This window comes from Lytechinus pictus, chromosome 13 (genome assembly GCF_037042905.1).
Source record: "Lytechinus pictus isolate F3 Inbred chromosome 13, Lp3.0, whole genome shotgun sequence".
NCBI lineage: Eukaryota > Metazoa > Echinodermata > Echinoidea > Temnopleuroida > Toxopneustidae > Lytechinus > Lytechinus pictus.
In genome coordinates this window covers 26,762,622-26,784,805 of record NC_087257.1, presented here as the reverse complement: position 1 = coordinate 26,784,805, position 22,184 = coordinate 26,762,622, and the positions used below count along the sequence as shown (strand labels likewise).

General features: G+C 35.4%; 1 protein-coding gene across 1 annotated transcript in view; it reads right to left on the bottom strand.

The window, feature by feature from the left end:
- LOC129274692 (melatonin receptor type 1A-like) overlaps positions 1 to 21,566 on the bottom strand; it is a 29,406-nt gene extending 7,840 nt beyond the window's left edge. Inside the window, exons 1-3 of the mRNA XM_064108291.1 lie at positions 21,524 to 21,566; positions 6,720 to 6,873; positions 3 to 195 (exon numbers count right to left, since the gene is read on the bottom strand). Coding sequence (XP_063964361.1) covers positions 3 to 195; positions 6,720 to 6,873; positions 21,524 to 21,566 — 390 coding nt within the window. The remainder of the gene's footprint in view (positions 1 to 2; positions 196 to 6,719; positions 6,874 to 21,523) is intronic.
- Positions 21,567 to 22,184: the final 618 nt, after the last annotated feature.

Below are 22,184 nucleotides of genomic sequence, written 5' to 3'. Positions count from 1 at the left end.
ACCTTCCAATCAAATGTATGTGTTCCCCAGCCCAAGATGTTCGGTAGATCGATGAGGAACCCAATGACCCACAGTCCAGCAATCATTATCGGCACGGTCCGGCGGTTGAAGATCTTCCTGTACCGCTGCCAGTGACAGATCCACACGTAACGGTTGAAGGCGATGGCAGCAATGCTCCACAGTGAACAGGAACACCTAATTTTATAAAGATAGGCAAAAGAAAATAGTGATAATGATTTTCCACTTCAGGTTCGGCATCACAACAAATATGGAGTGACCGCCCTTGTGATTTTTCAAATAATAAACTTTTTTCTATAGTGTAGTAGGTTTCACGGTACACCATGTATCTTTCTTGGGCAGATGTTGGTCCTGAAAAGGACCACCCAATCTCCACAGTGAAGAGATTGGGTGGTCCTTTTCAGGACCAACATCTGCCCAAGAAAGATACATGGTGTACCGTGAAACCTACTACACTATTCTTCTTCGCCATGGAAACCTACAGAAATTAAACTTTTTTCTTTAATAGAGTGGAGAATATCAAGGGAATGGTTTATGTCGTGGATATGCTGAAGTCATCTTCCCCCTTGCCATACCACACTACCCTTCCGCCGCCCTTGATGAGCTAAATATAGCTCTTCAAGACATCAGCGATGTATAGAAGCTCTGTGATGATATAAGGATACCAAGTTACATCGGGGAAATCGGTGATATCTAACATTTCAACGAAAATGTTTCGGATGAATATGAAATACTTTAGAATGATAATCAGACCTAGTGGTATTGGATGAAATAAAAACTTCATAAGGTTGTAGGATTTATTTTTCATTCGAATGAAATTTCGACAAGTTGAAAAAATAATAATAATGCTCAATTCTTGTATAGCGCATCACACATAACATAGCATGTCCCTATGCGCTCAATATTTCTGATGCTTGATGGTAATTTTCTCATGTTTACATTTCGGTTCGTTTGTCCTATTAAGATTGAATATTTCATAATGAACTAATCGGTTAAAAAGGGGAATCCAGCCTTGGCCATAAAATGTTGTGTTGGGAAGAAGAAAAAAAAATTAAACAGAATGGTGAAAGTTTGAAAGAAATTGGACAAGCAATAAGAAAGTTATAGCTGCTTTAAAATTGAGATCACTAATTCTATGTAGATTTCAAATTGGCAACTGGGTTAGTAAATTATGACAAGGGGCAAGGACAACTTTCCCATAGGCCATGTACTTTATTATCAGGGATTTGTGGTTTTCTCTTAAGTACCCATTCCCCTGGGGCAGTAATCTAAATATAACCGAGGTAGTATATTGTTGTATGTCCTCATGAAAGAAAAATATAATTTAAAATAAAACTGTGGGGGGAAATGACATTTTAGCCATAATATGTATTGGAGTACATGGAAGAGTAGTCCTTGCCTTACATCCCATATGCGGCCAATTTGAAGTATCCATGGGTATAGTGATTACCAATATTTACAACTTTTAAAAATTCATTACTTTCTTGTTGTTTGTCCAATATTGTTCAAACTTTCACCTATCAACTTGTCTGATTTTTCTTTTCCTTATAAAAACAAGTTTTTATTTGGGTTGGATTCCCCTTTAATCTAAAAATTAAGCCTTATAAAAACCACCTTGTTTTTTTTTTTTTTTTTTTATGTATCGGACATTTTCTTTTTGGAGAGCCATTTGGATTCCTTGGATTTATATTGGTATTCTTTTGAAAATATAAGGTAATTCCTTTTTTACATTGCTCTACTCTCTTGGTTTACACCTTGTATTCTATATTATTTGAATACTGCTGTATTTCATATAAAGATGATTCATATTCCAAGTTGAGGTATATAGTTTCAATCAATAGGCCTACATCTTCAGTTCAATTCAGTACCATTGAGACCCACTACCTAGATTATACTTCATAATATACAAGTGTACATCTAAGGGCCTTTTCACACGTGAATCTTGAATCATTGATTGTAATGATGATTGCAGGGGTTCGTGATTCTAATCATGTTCTAGTTTGGTTTCACACGTGCTAAAAATTCATCATTAGCCTTATTTTTCACTGGAATCATTTAAATTACATTATTTGTTTTACCTTGTGAAAGGGCGGTTAGTCATCTATCATGTTCGGCTTATTTGTTTTATTTTTCACCATGCATAACAAGAAATAAATTGACAGAATATAATGTTACATTGGTAATAATAATACACAGTAGGGAGTAAGCATAAACAAAAAAAAGTTTGAAGTGCAGCGTCCCTTAAATAACATCGTATGTTATTTGATTATTAAGTCCAATGACAATTCTCATTTTAGTAGCATCGGGGTTCGTGTTCAACAGGTACATTATGTCCATATTTAGATCTGGCGAGTTCGATTTCTAAAGACCAATTAATACATGATATGAATCGTAAGTATTGATCAAAATGAAAATAATTATAATAATGGGTAGATGGGGGGAAAGAATAAAAGAAAACTATTGATAGAAATTCATGATTACCACATGGACATATCCATGGAGGATTAGTCTATTGTTACTGAGGGTGCTGAGCATTGTCACAGCACCCCCAATAACAATAGATAATCCTCCGTGGCCAGGTCCATGGAATACCATAGATAGAAAAGAAGGGAAATACCTGTACGGTGCCACGCAATGTCATTATCAGATCAAATTGAGTTTTACCGTGTTCACACGCTGTACCGGCTCGCGGTGCAGACCCGCGACCCGGAGCAGCGTGTAAACACGGTAATTGAGGATTAAAGATATCTCCAAAGAATTTTATTGAGACTTAAAATGGCATAACCCTTGCTGATAATTATTTATAATCTAATTTCATAAATACGAGACTTTTCTTTCTCCTGATAAATTTGGGACGTAGGAATTAGGGATAAGCAGCTTAAATGCGACGTGTGCTTCTCGAGTTTTATGTTCTATGATGAAGATATATTGATTAAGGAAAAAAATGTGAATCTGTGAAGCGTTACGGCATATAAACGGAGGAAAGGTGAATTACGAAAATGAATACTAACTATCGTATCACATAGATAACTCTGCACTCTTTTTATGCATGCTACTACCCATCTATCCCGTTCTTCTTTCCGTTTTCTATACAGGAACACCAGGGACGGCGATATGGTATTTCTACACAGCAAAAACTGTGGTGTTAACCGGTGTACATATAGGACCACACCCGTTATTTTACTCCGGTGTTAAATTGATGGTGTTAGTTTAACATCTATAGGTGTTATTACAACACCTTTAGTTGTTACATTTACACTCTTTGATGTTATGTTCATCTAGGGTGTAATTTTAACACCTCGGGTGTGGTCCTCTATTAACACCAACTGGTGTCAGTTTTTACAGTGTATGGGGCGGGGGGTAAGAACAGTATGATTATTATTTTTCTTAAATAAAATCAAGGATATTGTCAAATGAAACGATGAAGCCATTTCCTTGTTAGTATGGTTATTATTTTAAAAAAAAATCAAGGGTATTGTCAAATGATACGGTGAAGCCATTTCCTTGTCATCCACTTCCCTTTCATTTTCCTCATCTTTTGTCTGTCCTTCTTCCTCTGTTACCCACTTTTCATCACTTAAAATCATAATGGGAATGTGGTTGCCCTTGCACCCCCCCCCCTTTAGCGTCCTTGCTGATCTCTTGTCTTAACAAACTTTTTTTGTTAATTCTATTCCCATCATTTCTCAAAAGTTGACCTATGTCCTTGAACTCTGAAGGAGAAACTCTTTTTTTTTCAATAATGACTACATATGAATTTCATATCTAACGTAGATATGAACTTTTCACCTCGCACTTATATATTACGCAAAAACTATCCGTCCGTGTTTGGCGATGAAGCACGGGTAAACAAGAAATAGAGAGAGTGGGGGGGGGGGGGGTCCTTGGTCTTGAACTCCCATGGGGTGGTCCCCAGGAACTATATTTTCAAAGGGGCCAGTGATTTTGTGGGGGGGGGGGCAAGATGACATGAAGGTCACTTCAGTTTTATTATTCAGTGAAAAGAATATAGGTCTTGACGACCCAGCTCATTCTTCGTTAAGTCGCATTAATTTTTCTTCCTTTCATTCCTTTTTCTTGCTGTTCTTCATATTCTTCTTCACTTCTTCTTTTTCTTTCCCTTTATCGTTTTCCTCTTCTTTTTATTTTTATTCACCTTCTCGTACTCCTCCATCTTCTTCTCCATCATCATCTTCTTCTTCTCCTTGTTCCCCTCTTATCTTTTCCGTCATTTTCTTTCCTTTACACTTTTGTATTTCTTTGTTTTGGTTTTCTTCTTCTCCTCCTCCTTCTTTTCTCCCCTTTTAGTCATGGTGTTCATCATTTTAAATTTACTCACACGAGCCCCTTCCCTTTACACTTTGATGTATCCTTATAACAAAATCAAACTCTGCTACTATACATGCTTTATGACTTTGGTCACTGCAGACAATTATCGCATATACAAACAAACGGGGACTTTGGTTGAGCCGAAACAACGTTATATAATTTTCACGCCCAATTTCTTAACTTCACTGAACCATATATACGGATTGGCTACGAACTGTCGAGCCCGATTTACTACGTGTGTGTGTGAGGGTGTTTATATTTTACTCTTTTCATTATTTTGTAATAACAAACTAACCAAGATACCCCCCCCCCCCATCATCCCGGACAATGGGGATGTCAAACAAGTGTGATGATGACGGAAGTGGCTACTTTAAAAGAAGGTCGTTTTGATATTTGCATTTTGTTCTCATACAGTTTTATAAGAACTGCGAATATAAATGAAATTGATATGCCAAATATAATGTAGCTTTCTTGTAGTCATAGTTCACAACCTAGGGTACCAAAGGTCATTTATTAGAGGTTGAGGGGACAATCGCTATACACAATGGCGTGCAGATAGGTGTTTTTGCTTTTCATTTTTTCATGATTTTCATTACATTTCGTTGAATATTTCTACAATTGACATCTCATTTTTATGACTTATTTGACTATTTTTTTTAAAAGATGTTCATGGTTATATCTCTTTCTTTTCTCTCACGCTCCTCTTCTTTTCCCCTCTATTTCTCTCGATGTCTGTATGAATCTCTCTCTTCTCCTTCTCCCTCTCTCTCCGACAACCTAGATGTTTTTCTGTTCATGTTGCTATCAGGCAACAGTGAAGAGCTTACTATACAGGAAGCCAGATTAAATAAACGGGTTTCACATTTCACAGCTCCTTTAATTCCAGTCAACAATGATGCAGTATATTGACTGTCACCTTTACTTCCATTTTAACACGTCTAAGTGCAAGTTTGAGGTTGATAAGCTTGGGTTCGACATTTTCATCTTTTCTTTTCTTCACGCCTTTCTCGACAGAGTCGGTCAAGCAAAAGATGACGGACGTGTCTTTTCACACTGAATTTGCTTCCCTGTTGTAATAAGGTGCGGGTTGTAGGGGCGGCATCACGGAGAGTGGGGCAGGGGGCCACCGCCCCTTCTGTGATTTTTAAGTATTATAATAAAAAGAGAGGATCAAAAAGAAAGGGGGTGAAATGGAAGAAAGAATGAAGAAGATTATAAAAAAGGATTGGATTGGGTCGTATAACTCTATAACATTCACAATAACTCGATTTAGAAATAATGACGTCACTTTTTGTCGTCCTGCTCCCCTCTCTAAACAAAATATCCTGGCGGCTGGCGCTGCACCTGATAGCCCAGATTGTGAAACTGTCGATAATTACATGATGTCTAATAGGTATAGACGGCAGCGCCACATGGGGGGGGGGGGCAACCGCAATCCTATTTTTTCACAAAGAGCAATGGAGAATAAGGGGGGGGGCAAGTGAGAGCGTTGGATTGCGTTACTCTAAAAAGCCTACTTCCTAATTAAATCATAATAAAAACATTAATGACGTCCCTAAGTGTCACCCTCTATAACAAAAAATGACTCGCAGTTGCCTCGTTATAAAGAGTCCGTGACTACAGTAGAGAGTTCCTGTTTTAATTGTTTCTCCATGCATGTTTCACTTGCTTTCATGTGTGTAATAGACCTGTTCAATAATGTAGCTCTTGCTTAACCTTTCCATGTTAGAGGCAAATTGATCGGTTTTTTTCTTCTTTTGGTACTCAACGTTTTACAGTCAAGACCCTCGCCTCTGTGATATTTAAATAAAAACGACAGTCCTTTATACGTTTCTTACAAAAAAAGTGTATATGTCAAGTTTCACTATTCAGGGTTAGTCAATCTCTTCTCATCTCATCTTACTATCGTGAATACATTTATTTAGAAATATTGATAAAAATGATAATTAATAAGGTATTCTATGATGAAATAATTGAGCTGAGCAGCAGGGCTAGACTTTTTTGTGGCACATAGCGAAATAGATGCAGACTTAAAAGGGATCTACCCCCATATTGAAAAAAAATGGCGCATTCATTTTTTTTTTTGGGGGGGGGTGTTCCTGCGGTCTGGCACGCCTTACGCCTTATACACAAAGTACGACACTTCCCATTAGATGAATCGAGTGTATATACTGGAATAAGAAGTAATAAAACCAACTACTCTGTAAAATTTATCCCATCTTGTGTTAGGGCCGATATGTCAATGCCCCTTTGAATAGCACAAACTCATGACCTAAATGCCCATAACATTCTCAGATTCTTATACCCATGATGCAACTTTTTCATAATTCTTCTTCTTTGGGGGGGGGGGGGCGGGACGGGGTATTCCTTACGTAACGATGCATACAACAGCGATGACTTCACATAACCACTCGTACTTGATAAAGATACCCTCTTCGCTGGTTATGCTCCCGGCAACGGAGGCGAGGTTGACCACGACGGATACACCCAGGTCAGCTACTGCGAGGTTGACAATGAACAGATTACCTATGGGATAAAAAGATGATTAAGTTTACATTGATTAAACAAACTTAACTTTGCCAAGAATGAATAGCCTACATTTTATGAATTATATGAATTCAATAAATTTGAATTATTGATGTTTAATGAGGAATCTTTTCACCCCAAAGCAAAATCTTGTACCCTCGCACTGGACAGGACTTATGTAATGCACCCGAGAAGAAGAAAAATGCATGATTAGTGAATTTCTGCCAATGAATTAATAGATCTGGCTTTATATGTCTCGTAAAGGCTATGAAGGCTACAAAAGATATTAAAATATATTATTATTCATATATAATTAAAATACAAAATAGTGAGTATGTGGCTATTTCATTTTCACAGTTGCTCATGGCATGCAGATAACTTTTTTTGTAAAGATAAGCTACAATTCAAGATATCATAACTTTCTCATTTTACATCCGACTTGAGAGAAGATTTTCAGCAATACGCTTATTAGATTTTTTTCTTTTCATTAAAACATCAATTTAAACTTGTAATTTGGGATGGACTTGCCCTTTAATTATAAAACTTCATAAAACTAATATCCTAACATAGTACAATCACATTCATGACACCCACGGCACGTTGCTCTTGTGGAAAACTTCAATATCGAGCAGTTTACATGACTAAACATTAATAAGTACATTTAATCAAGCGAATATTCATTGCTCAGGAGAACTTGGTAATATTACAGTCTTAGATATGAATTAAACTCTAGAAACCCATTTACGTTACGTGACTTCTACCAGGTATGTCAAGAAATACATGTGACGTAACATGGTTCAGAATAAGTATCGATTATTGGTTCGTTGAAACAAAGTTCATAAGTTCATATTTATTGTAGTCCAAGTTCATGGAATAGTATAGAGAGAGATGGGGCGGGATATACAGGGATCGTTGTGGGGGCTAAGCCGAATGTGGAGGCTGAGCATGAAAACACACACACCCCCAAAATGGCTTGTAGTTTTTAGTTTTTTTACATGGGGGCTGCAATCCTATACACAGTAAAAAAAAAAAAGCACGTTGTTTAAGCCTGTCACTCTAACAACAAGTTGTTTCAACTTTTTTTTGTAATTGTTTAGACTTTTTAAACAACTTGTTTAAAAAGTTTAAACAGTTGTTTGAAAAGTTTGATTAGTAGTTATTCGAGTGACGGTCTTACAGATCGTGCATAAACTTTTAAACAGCGTTTGTATAGTGTAGCCCACCTCTTGAACATAGAAATCGAGAGGGGAGATGATGTGACGTGAAAGAGAAAGGTGTTAACAAATTAAATGTCAAAATAAAACTAAAGAGGATGGAAAGAAGAGTGACAAAGAGAATGGAGAAAGGGGTGGAAAGAGAGAGAAAGGGAACAAAAACGACACAAAAAACATGCAGAAAGGGGTAGGATGGCCGAGGGAATAGTAGAGGCACGCAGAGAGAGCACGCTAGCATTTAATCACTATTGACTATCGTGCTTTATCAAATTTGTGCTGAAATCAAGGTGACTAAGATGTATTTTGTAAGAAAAGAAAGACCAAGTCATGAATTTTCCTCGGTAATTGGTGAAATGAAACACGAATGGTTTGGGAACGGTTCCTATACAAACAGACAGCGAGGGAAGAAAATGTCATAAGCCAAGCAGCTTTAAGATATTCCGTACTCGCCACAGTAACCTATTTTCAAAACATTTCAAGTATTCTCCAAAAATTGCCATGTATAACACAGAATTGACCGAACATTGACAGTATCTTCAGGTTTATAAGAATACTCCGAGTAGTTTATAAGTTCTTTTTCTTGGCCTCTACGCCCCGATTGTCAGTTAGCTAAACTCCAGAGAGTGCAAAATGCATGTGCCAGGTTAGTTTGCAGTTCTCCCGGGGCAATTCTCCTTGTTTCTCTCATTTTAGTCCATTATTGTTTGAGTTGCGCTGGTTTTCTGTGAAGCAGATAATCCATTACTGGTTGTGTACAATGCTCTTCACGGTAAGGCACCAGTCTACATTAAGGATCTATTTTTTGAAGTCATCACCTCATGCGTCTTACAGCCTCCGTAGTGCAAGAGATAATGCTCTTGACATATCCTTTTTGAAGATCAAAACCTAACCCTTGATGATAAAGCATTTGCATATATGCGGCTCCCAAATTATGGAATGTATACTCCCACACTCTATGAGGGAATCGCCCACAGTTAATGTGTTTAAAATGCATCTTAATGGCCCCACTGCACTTATGGATGCAGAGAGGATGTAAAACGGAAAATAATCTTGCCATCCGTTAGAAAGCGTTATGTATCGGTTGTGTAGTATTTGCATAAGACGTGTTTCATACGCTCTATATCCATCGAGCATCCGTCCACTGTGATATCATTGTTCGCCCATTTTGTCCATTGTCTGGAGCAGATGAAAACGGATGGAGCCATCCCGAAATTTTGCTTGTCCGCTGGAATACGTTTTGTGTCCGTCGGTCAGTGGGACCAGGCCTTTTCAGCAATAGTCTATAATTTGTATCATTCATTTTGTTATGCGCAGCAGAATATGTTATTGTAGTAGCTGCGCAATTAATGTTCTTTTATTATTATTATTAGAATTTCATTTAAACAACTTGATTGTGACAAACTAATTGTGTATTTGTCTTGAGGGTGTATAGAAGTCATGTACAAATGTGCAAAATTTCCAAGCGAGTTTATAGGATGAAAAATACCTGTTTATCGCGAATCCGTTCTCATTGTCATTTCAGATGTTAAAATCACAATAAGATACATAATCACTGCATACATATTTTTCACCCACAACATCTGAATTAAAGTATACATCAACGTACATGCAAGGACATACTGAATCTCAATATTTTTTATTGCCCTTCAATGCCAAAACTCAAGATTGAACATTTTTCAAAGAACATGCATGCGCAAACAATTAACAAGATTAATCTATATTAGACTAATACGCAACAGCACATGCACCCATTATAAGTAATCAATAATTGATTAAGGAGATGGCTTTAAGCAATAAGCCTGTTCACCAGTTCACGGTTGTAAACTGCGCACGAGCAGAAAAGGGTCATTTGAGATAAACCATGAAGGTGGCTTTCAAATTCACTGACATAGGCATTTGTGATTTGATGATTATTCATGTATCCCTTTCAAAATATTCATTTTATCACATCCAAGCTGAATAGTAATAAATAGAGCCTTCATAATCACTGGTATTTGACAGTAGCCTAAACAATAGTAAAATTTGCCAAAGGGCAAAGGCAGACAATAAAACAGATTTCCAAACTTTATCCCTGATGTACTATTCTAGTCACTGGTCTATACAATGCCTTTTGTTCTTAGAATTTGATTACTCTACCGGTAAAGCTTACGCAACATCTACATTTGAAAATGATAGTGCTTATCCTAATGAAAAATCACAAAAGTCATTTGAGAAAAGTTGATCATGAGCTAACCGTGAACTGGCTTATAATTGATTAAGGAGATGGCTTTAAGCAATTATGTTTATAATGGGAATAAGAGTTAATATTGTAATTAAGTTCGCATGCCCTTTCCTTGTGCATGTAGACCTATTGGAAGTCAGTCGCAGATTCAGGATTTTTTCAAGGGTTGAGATTCTTTTCCTCAAAACAATTTGCAAACACAAAAAGGGAGGGGGTCATCCATCGATAAAAATGTGGGGATTTGGTCTCCGGAAAGAGTGACAGGTAAAAACAAAAACAAAAAAATCATCAATTCAAAACACGAAGAAATAAAGGTATTTTTTTTAGAGATTGAAATTTTACGGAGTGCGCCCATTCCTTCTGCACCCCCCCCCCCCCCGATATGCGCCAAGACGGATACATAAAATTCAAGTTTGTAAGAGGTATATCAACAATAAGTGTATGCAAACCGAATAAGCCGGTTCGTAGTTCCACTCTGCGCATGATCAGAAGATTCTGCGCATGATCAGAAAAAGGGTCATTAGTACTATTCATGGTGGTTTAAAATTTAATGAGAAAAGCACCAACGTTGGTGTCTCATTTGCTTATTTATATATTCTTTTGAATTGTGATTTTCATTTACATCCACAAAAAACAACAATGCGTCCACGACTGGTATTTCACAGTTTGCCAAGTACATTGTACTAATAATATGCATTCAAAGTAGAAATGCAACAAAATACCTTCATAGAGTGTTGGTGTGTTATTTTGATAACCTGGTCTATTCAATTTCTTCACCCTGCTATATGTAAGGTATTCTTGCGTAATATCTTGCATTGAAATCTGCCTATCACAATGAAAGAAAGGAAAGGTCATTTGACCAAAATTGTCCATGAAGTAACTACGAAATAGTCTAATTCAGGTATCGTTCAGGTATCGTTGTTTATTACCAACCGGCATGGGTGACGATCGTGGGGGTAGGACCCCCCCCCCCCAGAATTGCTCATTTTTATACATCATCATAATGTGGAAGAGCGTCACCCCCCCCCCCCCCCCCCCCCGGCAGACCAAACGTCTGGTGAAATCGTTGCGTATATGCTAACAGGTGATATGAATACCTATACTATAGGTTCCCGGGAAGTTGAATATATAGTAATCCGGACTTTGAATCCAATGATGAAAAAACATACGCAGCATGCATTTGAATATAAGATGCATGAATACACATAATGAATGGTCTACCCGACATAGCTACGACCGTTGAATGAAAAAAGAACATGCCTGTTGTGTTGGCTGACGCGATTTAAATTGAGCTCAAAATATTCTGATCTATCTTATTGCTTGATCGCTTGATGTTAAATATTCTACAAAATGTATCATGATTGATATCAAATTGAACGGGATTCAGGCCTGTTTTGTACGGTGTGTCTTAGAACATTTCTTTGTTAGAAACGGCCAGGCACAGGCTTTCAAATCATGTCGAATGTGGATTTCAAATTACGGTGGATTTATTTATCATAAAGACTCTCGTTTGTCGCCAGGAACAATCGGTGAGATTACTTCTGAATATTCATGCACCATGCAGACATGTCATTGAGTTACCTGTGAACTGAACTGGCTTGTCGACACGCAGATCAACGCTGAATGTAAGTATCAATCATGTACGTCACTTTTAACTCACTTTAATTCTTTAAGAAATGATATCAAGATTAACAACTGGCAATAACTTCAAGAAATTGATGAGCTCAGTCTAGGTTTATTATTGAACATTTCACTAACTTAAGAAAATTCAATGTGTCTGATAAAAAAGAAAAAAATTATTATTTCGATTCCTTTCACATGAATTCAAAGCTAATTTAAATTAAAGTCCGAACCGGAAAAATTATATTTGGAACAATATGGACATGCACTGATATATATATATATATATATATATATATATATATATTATTTTCTATTTAAGATTGCAGTCGAAAAACTACAAATGATGTTATTCTCCAGAGTTAACCCCCATCCCTAAATAAATATTTCCAAATGGACATTATTTGCACAATATAGGCCTAAGTACCTCACAAAGACACATACCATGTGTTTTGTTACCTTTTTGTTACATCATTCGAATTAAAAGTCGGTAATAAAAGTACCTTACGTAGTGCTCTTTTTATTAGCAGTTTCATGGTAATTTATTGAATGTCGATATCGATAGCATAAATCCTGTATATAAATATGGTTTGGTCTTTTCTCTAGATTAATTCTCCTGGAAGAAAATCTTTTCCTTTGGGTTATACATCCAAAATATATATTTCTTGATTTTTTTTAACAAAAATATTTATCAATCTAATTTATATTAGTTTTCCTCTTCCTGACGATTTTAATATGAAAGATTCACAATGCATTTATGTAGACTTCGGTCTCCATGTCTATTGTATCCTCTCACGATATCTCAAATAATTTCTTTCGACCGACAAGACCGAAGAACTATTTTCGCAATATATAATTATTCCGCTGAAAGATCTTAATCTGGTTTTAAGGTGTACTCCTAAGATTAGAAATCGTTGTCTCTGGGATCTTCATTTGATAAAACCAAATTTGATTTATTATAAGCCGCAGCAGCATGTTCAATTACATTTCCTTCCACCCTTTTTATGTAATGAAAAACGTGTAATTTTCCCGAAATGTTCAACGTTCTTTTGTCCGTCACATTCTCATGTACATGTAATTTTCTTTATGACAGAACAACTCCCTAGCGAATGCAACAAGAGATTGCTTGAGAAATTAATATTGGTATATTACGACAGATTTTCAAGGCTGATATGCGGTGTTAACGGGAACGCCTCTACAGTGCGTATCATAAAAAGTTTACGCTTAAAAATAATCCTGTAATGTAAACTGAAGCTTTTCTCGCATTTAAACATGGTACATATATCCGCTTGAGTGAGCACCACTTACTTTTGAAAAGTTCGTAAAAATGATTTGCGCAGATCTTAGAAATAGTTATATGGATAAAAGTAGACTTTAATCATGAAGAACACATGGACTTTCGCTAGCCTTGAGGACTCCGTGATGATATTTTTTAGATATATTTACATAAATGCTTTTTCCATCACATGCGTATCATAAAAAGTGTGCACTTAGAAATAATCCTGTAAAATTATAGATTTGTAATATCCTGAAACTTTTTCCACATTTAAACACTGACATAGATCTCTTTAAAGAAGATGACGATATAACTGTCGAAATATATTTCCGCTTGAGTGAGTAACACTTACTATCGAAAAGTTCGTGAAAAATTATTTGCGCAGATCTTAGAAATAGTTATATAAATAAAAGAAGACGTTAATAATGAAGAACACATGGACTTAATCTAGCCTTGAGGACTCCGTGATGATATTTTTACTTATACTTTTACATCACGGATGTAAAAGTATGTGGAGAAATGTTTCAAAATATCGTCACAGAGTCCTCGAGGCTAGACTTTAGCTAGGAAGATTGATTTGAATCTAGATCTTGCACCTTTCTCACTTGTTTCCTTGCCCAGAACACGTCATAGGGCGCCGCTGCGCCCATCCCCTTCTCCTTAAAGGGGAATCCAACCTTTGCCATAAAATATTGTGTTGGGAAGGAGAAAAATAAATTAAACAGGATGGTGAAAATTTGAAAGAAATCGGACAAGCAATAAGAAAGTTATAGCTGCTTTAAAATTGAGATCACTAATAGTATGTAGATTTCAAATTGGCAACTGGGTAAGTAAATTATGACAAGGGGCAAGGACAACTTTTCCATAGGCCATGTACTTTATTATCAGGGATTTGTGGTTTTCTCCTAAGTACCCATTCCCCTGGGGCAGTAATCTAAATATAACCCAGGTAGTATTTTGTTTAATGTCCTCATGAAAGAAAAATATAATTTGAAATAAAACTTTTGGGAAAAATGACATTTTAGCCATAATATGTATTGGAGCACATGGAAGAGTAGTCATTGCCTTACATCACTATGACATCCCATATGCGGCCAATTTGAAGTTGCCATGAGTATAGTGATTACCAATATCTACAACTTTTAAAAATTCATAACTTTCTTGTTGTTTGTCCAATATTGTTCAAACTTTCACCTATCAACTTGTCTGATTTTTCTTTTTCTCATAAAAACAAGTTTTTATTTGGGTTGGATTCCCCTTTAAACCTAGGCCATCCTGATGATATCTGCTTTACGTGGAGCTGTGATTCACATGAAATGGCTTAGACTTGATTTTCGTTTTGTTAATCATTGGTAAGCTTGGGTAAAGTGTGGAGAAACGAGTATTAAATGAAATATGAAATGTAAACCCACTTTAAATGATAAAAACTTAGTGAAAAAATTCTGGAGATGTCTGAAATGAACTTCTGTTTACATTTAGTTATGTCCTCAGATCCAACTGTCACAAACAAGTTTTGCCTACCCATAAGGTTAATGGGGTGGCAAAGTTGTTACAAAATGTTTAAATGTATCTGTTTTATTTCAATTGGCTATAAATGCAATAGAAATGTATAAGAAATGTTCCGCACAGTCAGTTTGTTTTGCCTTTTTCCCATGACACAGCGTGAAAATGAGCATTTCTGCGCAAACAGATTTCTGCGAGCTTGACAAAAATTGACAGTGCTCATTCAAGTGTAACATTCTGTCAACATTTTTACTTTCATTTGATAGATGAGACCCAAACCCAAGAATGGATGTGAAATGAATATCTCCATGTTGTTTATTTTTCAATTCCCAGGACTTTTTTAAAGTATAAACTTTTTATTGATACGCACTGTACAATCTTTCTTCTTTTTCATCAGAAACATCATATTGCTTCGAGGTCGCTTCGAGAAGCCTTTGCTCAAATTAAAAAATCGTAAAAGCAATGTATACACATAATCAGCAAGATTTCATAACATGACACTAACACAAATTCAGAATCTCCAATAACGACACATATATAATAAAAACTCATGAAATATAAATCCTGTCACAAAATATAGGGCACATGTAAACCTATTCCAATATAGTTTTTTAGAAAGAGTGACTGCCAACATAATTTACCTACTGCGCATTAAGGAAAATGAATAAGATAAAAATATCTGGAGTGAGCATAATATTTGCAATTTCTCTTAGATTAACATTTTCCATTTTCCCCTTGAAATCAAAATGTTATCAAAATAATTTGGGTTTGATAAGTGACGCTTTGCGTGCCGTATATATTGATGAAAATTTTGTGTGTCAATGAATTCGGAAAACTTGCAATAAAACATTAGCAAATAGTACAACCTCGCAAACCTTGAGAACCTGGTTTAATTTTAGAAAATAATTTATCTGAAAATGATTTCTTGGCTGCAGGAGATTAATTCACATTCGTACCATGTGTAGGCCTATTTATTTTTTGTACACGTGAACCTTTATTTTCCCGCCATTCAGATTTTTAAAAAAGGATACTGAGCGAAGAAAATGTGTAAAACCACGTAACTGATCTATAAAACACGGGAGAATCATTGGTGTCACTTGTAGACCTGTATGGCAGAGGTGCATTACCACAGGAAGAGGAGACATGGGCGAACACAAGTTTTCAAGTGATACAAGAAATTAAATAGAAATAGGGAAAGAGAGAGAAATGGAAGAAAAAATGGACCGGGTCGTATAAATTTATTTTCTATTGAGAAAATGAGAAAAGTAAAAGGCGTCTCCTCATTTAGTATGTTTACCTTATCCCTCCCCCTTCCCACTTCCCCTTCATCAAAATACCTTGGCGTGCTCCGGAGTGAAGCAGAAATATCGTTAAAGATAGCTGTTATCTCTTCGTGTGTTTTTTGTGGGGACTGCAGGTATATAGCGGAACTCAATTTCCTCTCAGAAAAAGTCTGCTATTAAAGAAGTACTTGACATTTTGTGTGAATGGAAATGCGTGATATATTATGAGTCGTAGTGACAGTACTATGTAATATAATACCATTCATCTGAATGGCGAAATAAAAGATGGAAACGGTGATAACTTAGAAATTATGGTGTCATGCAGATAAACTCCTGACGTTCCAATCAAATTGATAAAAACACAAACTTTTTGCCTTTCAGATAAAGAATGGCGGGGAAACTGCATTAATTTCTCCGTTACTAAGTCTGCGATGGGATAAATTTAACTTAGCGCGCAATTTATATGACTTACATGTCGGAGGTGAATTTAGAAGCTTACAATAATGATATGGCGGATAATGGTATGGATACAGTCACACTGCATGGCGAAACCGACTCTTGATCGATAAAAGCTGTACCAAGAACAGACCATCGGTCAGTTTGGAGTCGGTTTCATTAGTGTGACTGTATATTATCATAGATGTCTTCTTTAACTTGTGATCTTCTCTTCTCCCCTCTCTCTGTTATTCTCACTCTCTCTCCCAATCTACGAACACTTTCATTTGAAACTTGTTGGTCATGTGGAGACGTAAAGATTGTTACCTTGCAAGATTTATTTGACTTTTAAAAAATAATAACTATCTTGCAATTTTTTTGAAACGCGGGAATACTTCATTCTGATAAGTATTACCCGCCACATTGTATACCCCAAGGTTGCTGGTTTGGACCTTCATTACTCAAAACATTAGGGCCTACGTTCCTTTTCTATCCTCTTTCCTTTGTATTCGTATTAGGTCACACTAAGTATCTTTGTGACAAAGGGTAGGCATGGCATCTAACATTAAACCCATTTAGATGTATTTAAATTATGTCTCCCTTCTTCAGGGGAGTTCTCTATTGTATACAATACATGATCAATTAATTGTATTTTTCATTTTGTTTCTCCCATTCCCACCCCATCTCATTAATATATATATATATATATATACATATATATATATATATATATATATATATATATATATATATAAACAAATGAAGACTTAATAGAAACGCCATGAGGAGACATAATCTTCCAAAAAGACCTTCTTCAGGGATGAATTTATTAAATCCAAAACAGGTTGCATCATTTGGTGATGATACCAACGCGCAATAAATACAATGCGCAACAACATAACGCGACAGGTGCATTGTTAGAAGATATTGTGACGTAATGAAAAAAGTCCAGGCAAATATATATACATGTATACATACCCACTCTAAAACACGAAGAGCTAATTTAGCTAATTTAGCTCTTAAAGAGCGTGCATAGTGACTGCACTTCGGAGTGCTGATTTTTCTCGTTCAAATTTGAACTAGGCAAATCAGCACTCTGAAGTGCAATCACTATATATACACGCTTTTTAAATTAGCTCTTCGTTGCTCATCGCTTTTAGAGTATATATATATATATATATATATATATATATATGTATGTATATATATATATATATATATATATATATATATATATTCTTTTTATGAATGGATTTTAAAATATCATGTTTTGGTTGATCAGTTCTACAATAATGGGTAACTATATAGGAAATTGTATTAGCTATAGCTTAATCTAATAGAGCTTAATTAATTTGAAACTTCGCAGATTTACCAGCTGTCAACTTCTCGATGTATGAGAGTCCAATAGGACAATGTATGCTGTATGCGTATCCATTTAATAGTAAACAATAATATTAATTGAAAGGATACCTTTTTGCGTTATACAGCTTGTTTCTTCATCGAGGCAAGTAAACCGATTAAATAGTTGTTTCAATACGTTACAGTATAAGTCTTTTTAATGATCAAAACAATGAGATGAAATTATCTGAACAGTCTATAACTATACTTTTAATCAAGGTACTGTTAGATAATTCGTTTTTTCTGATTTCGAAACGGAAAAAGCAAAACCAAAATATTGAGTAAAAATTTATTCTATTTTCTGATTTCGAAACGGAAAGAGCAAAAACAAAATATTAAGTGAAAATTTATTCTATTTTCGAGAATTTAAACAGAAAAACGGTAATTTTTGCGTTTGAATTAAAAAATTTTAACAAATTTTTTCGTTTTTCCTTAAAAAAAACAAAAAATTGAATTGAAATTTTCGTTTCCTTTTTTCTGTTTTGCGTTCACGAAACAGAAAATTGAATCGAAACTCTCGTTTCCTTTTTCTGTTTTGCGTTTACGAAACAGAAAATTGAATCGAAACTCTCGTTTCCTTTTTCTGTTTTGCGTTCACGAAACAGAATTGAAATCTCTTTCCTTTTTCTGTTTCGCCTTCACGAAACAGAAAAGTGAGCGCGTCTTCTCGTTTCCTTTTTCCGTTTCGAAATCACAAACACGAATTTTGGCATGGTACCAGTTTCTAATACCTCGGTCACATTTGCTCTACCGCGGCCGTGCGGCGAGTCGAAAACAGCCGTTTTAACTTTTTTTGTACCAGTGACATATATGTGGTTTGAATTAAAATGAATAAAACGGATGTTTTCGACTCGCCGTACAGCCGCCGTAGAGCAAATGTGACCGAGGTATTAGCGATTAAATGTGTCCTTTCATGGGAAACTAGAACAAGGCTTTATGTTGTTGGAATATATACCTGTTGCTATGATTAAGCACGGGCATCATGACCTGAAATCAATCTTTGTTCAAAAGTATGTATTAGAAGTGATGGTTTTTAACCTACATTCTTAGTCCTAGCATCAATAAACCCTTGCAATATCACAATGTATAACAGTGGTGCATTAGGATACAAAATCTATGTCATGTATGCAATAAATGTTATTACAAACATGACGATGTTATTTTGCCATATTTTTTACCACCCAACTTTTAAATAATGTTAGGCCATCAAGATTTAAAAAATGACAAAGAATGAAAGAGAGAGAAATATTCCATCCAAACCGAAAGGCTTATTCTGATGGATGGTTCTGTAATCTATTTGAGAATAAAACCTTAGTAAGCTAATCATCTTTCAACTGATTGAGCAAAACAGAAAGACAAAGCAAAGCTTATCGGTAATATTTTTCCATGACATTTGAAATTGTATTGTGTCCATTATTCTAATGTGAGCAAAATTGAACACAAAACAAATCAACTTTTCTAATAGTGAAAATTAGAACAAGTTTTCTGCTTTGTTGGAATATATTTATGGTTCATATTTTTTCTAAAAGATTGTCTATCTATTATTCATTAATGCATTGTTTTTGCAATTTATCTATCATTAGTCTAGTGGACTCTCCTACACGTACAGAGTGGAGTTACACTTTTGGTTGTTTATTTAAAAAAATGAATTGTATTTGCTTTAATCAATAATCATACAGTCACTAACCTGTTTAACAGAGACTATCACCATAATAATAGGAAATTACCCTTTTAAAGATTTATTCTAGCTAATCCTTGATGCGATACGAGAAAGGGGTTCTCTATATAAAGACTATTAAATCTGTATCAACCGAAATCAACGTTTATTTTATACCAATATGTTCGACACATTAATGGTGAAGCTGTAGATGCGTATGTTTGAATACTCTAAGCATAAAGAGAGTGAAAATGTGATATCTATATAGGCTTTTACATAAAATTTGGATGGTTCTACTGCCCTTTCATGATTTTTTTTTATTTCAAGCTTCCCAGTGATTTTTATGCTAAAACAATCGAGAAAAATTGTAAAGGTAGATACGTTTTTGTAAATATCTGCATATGTAAAGTCAAATCCTTGATTCCTATACTACTACACTGTACTTTTGGTAGTACTATTTTCCTAACATATCAATAGCGAAGTTAATCTTCTCTTTCCTTTCCTCACTTGAGTGAGTCTTTTAGGTCAACTTCTGTTCTCTACTTTAAACATGCTAACGCTCTAAAGCCTTGTATGAGATCCTATGTCATATAATTCCTAAATTATGCAAATGAAATGAAGTATAATTACAATTCGATTAATGATAGCGAAATACAAGTCGAAGAGGGTCCCACCCTCAGGATTTATTTTACTCACCCATTCCAGGTCTGTTTTGACAGAAGTTGACAGATTTTTTGTATTTTTGATCATGATTGCCTGAGCAATGCTCTGAAGGTCGTATGCTTTTGTTTTTGGAACCATTTCGTGATGTATATCAAAGCACCAGTGGATTGCATTATATTGTTAGACCTAATCTTTTATTCTTTGAAAAAAAAGAAAAAAAAAGAATACTTATTCAGATTCCTGCCCTTTTATAGCAGTGTAGGGACCTATAGCTCATTTGAATTTTAAATTATTTTGAAGTTCTTTTGTGTCAAGCACAGACTGCCTTAGCACCTGGAATATGCTTACCCTCTTCCACTACCTCGTTATCATTAATCGAATTCTAATTATACTTCATTTCATTTGCATAATTTAGGATTTATCCATGGTCTTGATTTTTTCATTGTCACATGTCATTCTGATTAAAAAAAATCTTATGTGCTTACAATTTCCGTTGAATCAAATTGATTTTAAGGTCTTCTTTTTTAAGTCAGAGTAATTTAAACACATACATTGGGTATATTACATCGGTCAAAAGATTCCTACATCGTGAACAAATCAATTAAATGCATGTAGCATTCAATTTAGGAAATTTCTCTCTTCCTTTTCTTCTCGTATAAGAAACCAATAAAAGACTGATTCTATCTGTTTCAAGATCTCTAGATCTATAAAAATTACTGTACATGTTATTCTCTTTTCTTATTATTCTTTCTTATAGGAAAATTAAACAGATTAAAATCAAGAATAAATGCACGTTCTAAACAATGTAATATTACAAAAAAAAACTTGAACAAGTTTCCTTTATCGTGCTTGAGATAATGCGGTGTACCCTTTGACTCTTTGATATTCTCGTAGAATGTTATCAGTGGTAACTTATTTCGCATTATTTATATTCTTCACTAAACCTCCCAGCTTTCCCCTCCCCTACTCTCCCTCTAGCCCTCTCACTACAGTCAACATGGACAATAGCTGTCACCTGTGTCTGGCCCCCCCTCACCCTCCCCTCTCAACAAGGTTAATAACTGTCATCTGTGTCCAGGGGCGGAAATCTCTCCCAAAAGGTAGGGGGGACACAGGGGCGGATCCAGCCTTCGCCAATAGGGGGGGGGGGGCGGAAATTTGTTTCAGCCATATTTTCCCCGATCGGCAGCTCGAAGATGATTTGTGTTTGTTTCTTTGAAGGGGTATTCCTCATTAGTCAAATTAGGAAAATTTCGAGATTTACTGAGTCCTATAATATTTACTGAACGAGACACTCTATTCATGTTTTGTCAATCATGAAAAGGATGAGTATTAATCATGCGAGCGCATAGCGCGAGCAGAAATTTTCTATATACGTACCTGTTGAAAAGGTACCTGTTAAGGACTGCTTGCACTTAGCCATGAAGGCGTTACATATTTCAAAAATAAAAAAATGCGAGCGCGAAGCGCGAGCTGAAAAATGTTGAAAATTTCTAAAGAAAGAATGGAAAATTTTAATCAATTTTTGTAATCGTGAACAGGATAGATATATAATTCAAAAATTGATGCAAGCGCGAAGCGCGAGCAGAAAAAAAATCGAGATTTAGACCTAAAAATGGGCCACTCTGTTCATGTTTTGTAAACAGCCATAGGCTGATCGAGGGCTTTTTACCGTGTTTAAATAAAATAAATCAATTAAAATTAATGTTTTGTAAACCATGAAAAGGATGAGTAATAGGGGGTCTTCCAACATTAATAATGCGAGCCCAAAGCGCGAGCAGAAAAATTTTGATATTGTGATCTGAAACTGGATAATGATTTAAATAGAGAACAAGTTGAGTATTTGAATAAACATGCGCTCGCGTGTTTCATATTTAGACCTAGAATCTAGGCAATCTAAATACATCTTTAATCATGAAAATCATGAAACTCTGATATTCCGATCTGAAAAAAAGAGTCAATTACCGCTTTATATTTCAAGCACTTTGTAGGAAAATTGTAAGGTGGATATGGATTGCACTTAAAAAAAGAGCTAAAATTG